At 28.0% G+C, this 9,140-nt stretch overlaps 1 protein-coding gene across 2 annotated transcripts; it reads right to left on the minus strand.

The window, feature by feature from the left end:
- Window positions 1-1,092: 1,092 nt before the first annotated feature.
- Window positions 1,093-3,728, minus strand: LOC110646222 (L-type lectin-domain containing receptor kinase S.4-like). 2 transcript variants are annotated; one of them, XM_058133610.1, is made up of 2 exons: window positions 2,969-3,122; window positions 1,093-2,795 (listed from the first exon to the last, which is right to left on the minus strand). In XM_058133610.1, the coding sequence occupies exons 1-2, from the start codon at window positions 2,981-2,983 to the stop codon at window positions 1,296-1,298; spliced, it is 1,515 nt and encodes a 504-aa protein (XP_057989593.1). In that variant the 5' UTR covers window positions 2,984-3,122; the 3' UTR covers window positions 1,093-1,295. The 2 variants fall into 2 exon arrangements, with proteins under 2 accessions (XP_057989593.1, XP_021655297.2); XM_021799605.2 differs by having other exon boundaries at window positions 1,093-3,728.
- Window positions 3,729-9,140: the final 5,412 nt, after the last annotated feature.

Genomic DNA, 9,140 nt, shown 5'->3' on the forward strand with positions numbered 1-9,140 from the left:
ACCATTCTGCATTGAGTCTTACAAAAAGTAGATCAACTTATTGAGTAATGTGATAGGTTCATAAGTCGAAGATGGTTTATGTTTAATTTTGTCAATAAACGACTTCACATGACATTTCTTGATGTTACAAGATCTCACAAAAACAAATCCAAAGTAATTTTCCTAAACTGGAAAATTATGAGGCAAAACAAGAGAATAGGTAAAGTGAGGCCTTTATATTTAACACATAGAAGTTCCTAGACATTTAATAGTTAACAGAAAAAAGAAAATGGCGTGTTTAAAATGAGTTAACTATCTAAAGGCAATTTGTTTCATGTCATAGACTGTTTGGTTCTTTTGCAGAAGTTATGGATAATTCACTGAAGTCCCTATCAAGTCTGATCAGCATACACTAAGGTGTCTTGCAAATTGTAATCACTTAGCGGATAGAAGAAAATGATGGGTATGGACCTTACCCTCATTTGGTGATGCAGATGCACTGCCAAAAACTGTGGTCTGCTGCAATTTTTGGTAGAATCCAGGGACAAACACAATTTACTACGGTGCACCTATAAAACTGAAGTCAACTTCCCTTGATCATCTTTATGTCGAGGCATGTTTGGGGGATTGGCTTGCCTGGAGTATCAAACTTTATCAGGATACCTCAGGAATATCATAATCTTTCTGTAATGGCAATTTTTATCAGACTTCCTGGTAGGCTAATGAATTTGATTTTTTTGTTTCCTTTTTTCTTTCGACAATTAGGACAATGTTTCCTTCCTTGCTCCTTTGGTCTTTGAAGTGTTTGTGTGTCATGAGAACAGGACATATATGGCCAATGAGAGACTAAATTATAGGATAAAGATGCTATGGTGGTTGGCTGAATTGCCATAAAACTTTTATTAAAAAAGAAATGAAAACCTGCAAGTTGTAAGCTTATGTAATTTATACAGGAATATGTCCTGTTCTGTCTTGATTTTCAGAATCTTCAGTCCAGTAGTTGGCATCCAAATATTTCAAATCAAAAAGTACGAAGTCTCATTAATATATTAGCATTAATCTTTTGAAAAATTATTACAAATGCGCATATCATGAAATGTTGTGGAAGACAGATTCAAAGATGTCAAATTTCCCACAGTGAATGTATAAAAAAACAATATCTACTTGGAAAATTTACAGCCCATGAATGGGATATCAAGCAAGTAATTTACATTAAAAAAAAAGGGGGAGAGAGAATCAAAATGAATATGTATACAGACAACCAATCTCATGACTAAAAAAATTATAAAAGGTGAAAATTTAGCTCTACACTATGGTTATCTGCCTTCATTTCTATCAGAATGTGAAAGAAAAGAAGTTGAACCAGCTTCAATATCAACATCCCCATGATCACCCCCACATGACCATGTACTGAGCTTCTCAAAATTTGATGAGAGTGGAAATGAATGCACATAATCTTCAAACTCCCCACCGCTACCACCATCACCCTTTTTCCCATCATATGCATCTGGGGCTGCAACCACCTCAGGCAATGACACTTCTCCCTCTAGATACCTCACAACCTGCCTCATTGAAGGCCTCATGTTGGGTGTGTTGTTGGAACACATTAGCCCCAATTTCAACACAACAACAGCCTCAAGCTCATCAAACTCATCATTCAATCTTGGATCCACGACGTCGAGAATTGCACCACTTTTCCATTTCTCCCACACCCAGTCCACCAAAATGAGCTCCTCAGGCAACGCTTTAGGTTCGATAGGTCTCCTTCCACACACCACTTCAAGCAGTAGTGCACCAAATGCAAACACATCTGTGCTAGTAGTAGGCTTGCCTGTTCTTGTTAGCTCGGGTGCTAAGTAACCCAAAGTGCCAACCACCCTAGTGGTGCTAGGATTACTGCCTCGCTCATATAATTTGGCAAGGCCAAAGTCACCAAGTCTTCCATTTAGCTCAGAATCTAACAGCACATTGCCTGCCTTTATGTCTCTATGAATCACAGTCTGTTCCCATCCTTCATGCAAATACAGAAGGCCAGAAGCAACATCTTTAATAATATTGAACCTTTGTTCCCACTTGAGAATGGCTTGAGGCTCATCAAACAAGTACTTGTCTAAGCTCCCATTAGGCATGAAATCATAGACAAGTAGTAAGTCACCTCGCCGGCGACACCAACCCAGCAACTGAACCAAATTTCTGTGTCTAAGACGACCAATACTAGCAATCTCAGACATAAATTCCCTCACACCTTGTTTAGATTCATGAGAGATTCGCTTGACTGCAACTTGAGTACTAGAATTTGGTAGAGTTCCTTTATAAACTTTGCCAAATCCACCAAACCCAAGAAGCTCTTTGTCTCTGAAGGCCCTTGTTGCTTTCTTGAGTTCTTGATAAGAAAACCTATGAGGACCAACATCGAACTCCCATTCCTCTATCACATCTGCATTCTTGATCTTTCTAATGAGGTAAAAAGACATAGCAACGACCAAGATTATGAACAAAACAGCTGAAAATGTGACAGCTGCAATCAACACTTTGTGACTCTTTTTAGGCCCAGGAAGAGAAGGAAGAGAAGATAGAGATAAAGATTGAGCCATTCCATTCATAGTAAAACTCCATCCAAGAATATAGTGAGTGCTTGCCAGCAAACCGGTTGATGAAGAGAACCCAACATACATATAATCTTGGAGGAAAGGAGAAAGATCTACTTCGAAAGACAAGATGGGAGATCTTGGTTTTATGGAAGAAGGTGAAAGCCTAACCTCTATTAGATTCTGGGTTGAGTTATAATCAACCCAAGCTTGAAAGGCCCTACCACTCTGGAGAGTCAAATTCACCATGGTAGAATTATCAAGAAAATAAGCAGCAGGAACAGATCTATTTGATATCATGCTATTTATATCAATACCAACATGGTTATCATTAATATCACCAAACTCAAAATCTTTAACTGTATCAAATTCAACTGCGAAGATGTGATTGGAGAAATTACCAATATCGCTTGCATTGAGTAGGCCTAGGTACTGGCTTGGAAGAGACCCTGGGAGCTCCTTTGAGGGAGAGATGGTGAAAGCAAAACCATGGCCGCCGAGCTTTGGGTATTCAGGAACTATGGCGAAAGCAAAGGCGGTGGAGAAGGAGAGAGCTCTGCCAGTGCTAGAGTTCTTGAATTGGATTTTATTGGAGTAAAAAGCATGGCCTTTCAAGCGGAGAGTGTCGTTTGTTAAGCGAAGTATGCCATTATCTTCAATCTCAGCACCATCATATATGCTCATGTTGCTCTTGGCATGATCAAAACCATGGGAGAAGAGCTCATCTAGCTGGGAAAAAACTGGGTTCGAAAGAAAAAAGAGAAAAAACAAGAAAAAAGACAGTTTCTGGGACATTATAGAAAGAAAGATTGAGATTTCTGAAACAGGGGATGTTCTGTTTTCTGCAAGATTGAAAAAGTTCTGAAACTTTGGTTCCTGTCACATTTTCAGCATGTGTTTAAACTTGGTTTAGAAAAGAAGAGGAGGAAGAACAAGAAGAAGAGGAAAGAGATTTGTGGGTGCTTCTTGGATGGTGAAGGGGAGATCTAAGATTTTATCTTACATGGGTCTGTAATTGAAGTCTTGTGGATAGTGACTATAGGCAACTCAGCATAAGAGTCCATTTTTGCCTCACCCACCAGTTTGGAAACCATGGAATAAAGCCATATATTGTTGGCTGCTGTTGGCTCTCTAGCAAATTATCGTCCTCTGTGGTAGTTTTGAATTGATTTCACAAGTTTATCTTCTCTAAAGCTTACTCCTTTTTTATGTTTAGTGTTGACTATCTCTGCATATCAAGTCATATGACATTTGATGAAATTAGTACTCATTGAATATCTGCTCTGTTTTATTCAGTGATTGAAGACATAAATTATTTGACAGATTCAATTTTAAATTTTTATACTTTTAATTTTTTATTAAAAATAAAAAATTATATATTCAAATTATTTTTTCAAAAAGTTTAATAAATTATTTATCTTCCAGTATTTTTTTTTTAAATATAAAAATGTATAATTTAAGTATTTCTTATTATTTTTAAATATAAAAATGTATAATTTAAATATTTAAGTATTTCTTATAATATAAGTATTTCTTAGCAGAATTTCATCCTAAATTAATAATGACCCCACTAAAAAATTAATAACAAAAAACAATGATTCACTCAATTCTTTTCTTTTTTGAAAAATAATTATATAAAAATTAAAGTACAATCAAATAAAAAAAGACAAACTAAAAAAAATTTTCCAAATATTTTTAGAATTTTAATTCAAAGGATAGCAAAAATGAAAAAAAAAAATCTTTTTAATATTATAATTCAAGGAAGTTTTAAACCTATTGTAACTACAAGCATTCAAAGAGTTACTTTTGCAATTAAAATCTTGTAAGACTTAGAATACTGAATTGAATGGAAGATTAATTATTTAATAATTCTTTAATTACATATACTAAAAAAAATTGTATTTGATAATATTGATAATGAAGTGATTATGTAATGCTTTTAAAAAATTAAAATTAGTAAAAACAATTGCAGACATTTAAAATTATTAACAAAATTTATTATTTTATGAAATTATTTTCCTTTAATTTTTTACTTTATTCTTGTTATATAAAGAAAATTTACATGCATTACGATTTTTCTCATTAAATAGATTATTATTATTATACATTATTTTAACATTTTTCACCAAAACAAACCTAATAATAATATTATAGAAATCTCTATCAACGTCTAAGGCAGTCCTCATTGACAAAGACAACACTTTTCTTTTGTAGATATGTTTTTCTTTTAATATAAATTTAGATGCATCTAATTATAAAAGAAGAATCTAAAGCTTATCAATCTAGAAGCATCTTATAAAATAAAAAGATATTTTTATTTAAATTTAATCAATTATAAATTTAAAATATAAATACATGTAACTTATATATTAAATCAAAAAATTTATAAAATAATAACATAAAATAAAATCTATATTCATATTTTTTAATTGATCTCAATAATTTTTTTTATTAAAACCTAATTTATATGAATTTAAAATATAAAATATATGATAAAATTTACTTATTAAATATATAAATTTTACGTATTTTTATCTCAAAAAATTCTCTTTATTTCTTAAAAAAAAACTAGTTCAATCCTTTAATTTTCCTTAAATAACTAAATGAAAATATGAAGAAATTATAGCAATTATATAATCCACATGTGCAATAATATACCACATTATATCGAGGTCAAAAGATTCGAATAATATTTACTTAATTTAGTTATATTTAATTTGTAAATTAATTATAATGAATTTAATAATTTTTTTGAAAAATTATAATTATATCTGTAATAATTAATTATTAATTTATTACTTTATATTAAATGTCGACGTAAAATTACGACTTTACCCAATAATTTCTCCTACAGAAGGAATGTTAATCCGATGGGACCCTTTAGATGGAAGGTGCGGGATATCGTCCATGCATTGAACGACAACACGTTTTAACAAGTGTATAAAATCGCGTTGGCATTGTCTAGATTTTTGTGGGGCTCCACCCCACCGCCACCGCCACCATGTGGCTGTAAAAAGTCCTGTCTCTCTTTTTATCTTTCTCACCAGGAAGCAACCTCTCCTTTTCCTATGCTGTGAGCTGCTGCCAAAAATGGGTTCGCCTCAAAACCAAAACCAATGAATGTGTTTAAATCGGACTGTTCTATTACGATTGGTTTAAGATCGAGCTTTCATAAACGGAGGCTGAATATAAATATAAAAAGTAAAATTTTATACTATTATAATTTTATATAATAAAATTTAAGATAAATCACATATATAATATAATAGCATCTATAATTTATAATATTGATTATATATTAATAAAGTATTTAATTTTATCATTTAGTGATAAGTAAGCTATATTCGATATTAATCTATCATTATTTAATTTTACAATTTTCTTACGAGTTTAATTTAGAAGCCATCAAATTTTAATAGCTTTATGAAGAAAAAATATATACTTCATATTATATTATTCTACCCAATTAATAAATCAAAATATCTAATAACTTCATAATAAAAAAAATCTTAAATATAAAAAAACACAAAAGAAGTAACAACAAATCCTCATAAATGAGGATTACCAAATCTTCATATGAAAGAAAACAATAAATTCTCTTAGAAGATGAGATAAAATTTAAATTTATCAATAATAATAATAGATCTAAGGATAAATATAGATATGTTCAAAAAAGATACATATATAAAAATTATTAAAAAAATATAAAATAAACATAAAAAAAAAAGATATAATCACCAGTGAAAATATTTATTAGTGATCACATTAAAGAATTTATTGAGAAAAAGAAGAGAGAAAATTTAGAGGAAGAGGCAACTAAATTTGTTAGTTTGATTGGTTAAAATTAGCTAAACAAGATTGGACAAAATGTAGAAATTGGAACTTAATTACATATGGATGTAGATTAATAAAGGAGAAAGACAAAAGAAGTTGCTTGATGTAAAGTGCAAGGTTAAAAATGTAGGTTTGTGGCATTTAAGTTGACAAACACTTACGTAAGAGCTTATGTAATGGACATGCACATGCACACGTAAGCAATGATCGTATCCCAAGTGGTTTAATGCTTCAGACGAATTTGATTTCGAATATGTATCCTCTTTAAGAAATCTTCTTCTTGTCATGGAAGCTACGACTGAGATCCACACCAAAGCTTCGATCCATCTCTACACTGGTTAATTTTTCAGCCATTTTTATATAATTGACTGTATATTTAATCCGATTTTAAAAATTAATTATTTAATTCTTATATTTTAATTCTCTTAAATTAAAAAAGTTTCTTTATTTAATTTTCTATCGATTTCATTAATTGCCTAGGGAATGTGTAAAATATCATTAAATATAAAATTATTTTTTTTGTTTTCCAATTATGTCAAAATTAATCCATATATCTCTCAACTTTTTAAAGGTCAATAATTTAGTCTTTATATATTTTAACTCCATTAAATTGAAAAAGAAAATACTCTATTTTTGCAAATATGGATAAAAAAAAAAATTTTAATTTGATAAAGTCAAAATATAAAAATTAATCTATTGAAAATATATATTAATTTTGACATAACTTAATAATGAAAAAATATTTTATATTAAATTTTACTTTAATATATTGTCTCATATTAATTTTAGATAAGATATTTAAGCAATATATAAATCACGAACAAACTTTCTCTCATCTAGTTAACTTTTGAGATGGAGTTAAGCTTAATTTATTTTTTCTACATGATATTAGATATTTATATATAAAAGTGTATTATATTACATTAAGTGTTTGAGTTATATATAAGATTTAAATAAATATTTTCTACTTAAATTAGTTTTTATCCCCTTAAATTTATTTTTAAGATAAAATTAAAATTTAGCTTACTCAATTTAAATTGATTAATAACTCATTTTTAAAAAATAAAGTGACCTGATTTGATAAATCATAGGCAAATATTAGTTTTTTTTTTATGAACTGTTATTAAAGATATTATTGAATTAACTTATCGTGTATTGAAATTAAATTTTTTTAAATAATTTAAAAAAAGCATCGCTTTAGAATAAATAATTTTAAAATATTTTAAAATTTATTAAAATATTGACAGTTGTAATAATGGAGCGATACTAGTCTTTAATACTATCTTATCTGTAATATAAAAAATATTTTAAATAATAATAATAATAATTTTGTAAAATGCAAAGTCAAAATGGTGCCAAACACTAAGACGTGGCCATCACTACACTCGAAAATTAAATGATAAATAAAAAGTGGCTTTGTACTAAAATTTCTCATAAAAGTTGGTTGATGCTTAGAACAATACGACACCCAAAGCTTTTCTTTTTATTTAAACACAACTAGCCAGGTATTACCTAAATTAAAATTAAAAAGTTGTGCAAATATAAGGGACAAAGTAGCATCTTAGTTTTAATAAATTAAAAGATTATTAAATACCTTTAATGCATATAAAAATAGTATTATCTCTTATAAAAAAAAAATAAACTCTTATTATAATATATAGAATAAATTTTATATAATTATAAAAGATGATATATATACATCTTATAATCTCTCGGATAAATTAGGATACTCTCGTGTGGACATAGACTAAAAAGCTTATTGGAGATTGAGAATTAGATTTTTCTTATAGAAAAATAGTTTTAAAAATATTATAAAAAAATAATTTGATATTATTATTTTAATATTTTTAAATTTTATTTATTAAAATATATTAAATTTAAATTTAATTATATATTATAAATATATTTATAATAATATTTTTAAGAATAAGAAGGGAATCTTTTCCAGTTTCTTGACATTTAATACATCAACTAGGAATTAAAAATTAAATATCTAAATCCGATCCTTTGTGCAGGCACTTTGTGTCCTTGTACTCCTAATTTGGACTTAAACGAGGAGAACTTAGTTTAGCAATCCTTTAACGCAAAGTGGGTTGGTCTTAATTAAAGGCTCGTAATAAAAAGTATTAATATCTTTTCCACTTTCTTGACATTTCCACCACTTTTATGTAAATCCATCAAAATAAAATCCATTGAAGTGAAGTATGGAAGCTTTTCTCCTGATTTTTGAAAAAACAAAGTTAGTATAAATAATTAATTTAATAAAATTAAAAAATATTTAATTTGACTTATAAAAATTAATTTATAAATAATAAATATTTATAAGATATTTAAACTTATATATATTTAAAATTTTAAGTCATTACGTGTTAATTAAAGTGTTTTATATGTGAATGATAAATAATTAATATATTTTATAAAAAAATAATATTAAATAAGATATATAATAAAATTATAAAAATTAAATAAAAATAATATAATAAAATATTTAATTAAATTAAATAACTTATAAATATCATAACTAATCTCTTTTAACTTAATTTTTTTTTAATTTATAACTTATAAATTAAAAAAAATTATACACAAAGTAAATTTATTTATAAAATTTATAAATTGATTTAATTGATTTATAAATTAAAACAAACATCGACCAAATAAAACCTATTATAGTATTAATCTCCTTTTCAAGGTGATATGTGGGGTAAAATTTATCTATATGAAGTCAGCTACTCCAACGAC

Source organism: Hevea brasiliensis, chromosome 14 (genome assembly GCF_030052815.1).
Source record: "Hevea brasiliensis isolate MT/VB/25A 57/8 chromosome 14, ASM3005281v1, whole genome shotgun sequence".
NCBI lineage: Eukaryota > Viridiplantae > Streptophyta > Magnoliopsida > Malpighiales > Euphorbiaceae > Hevea > Hevea brasiliensis.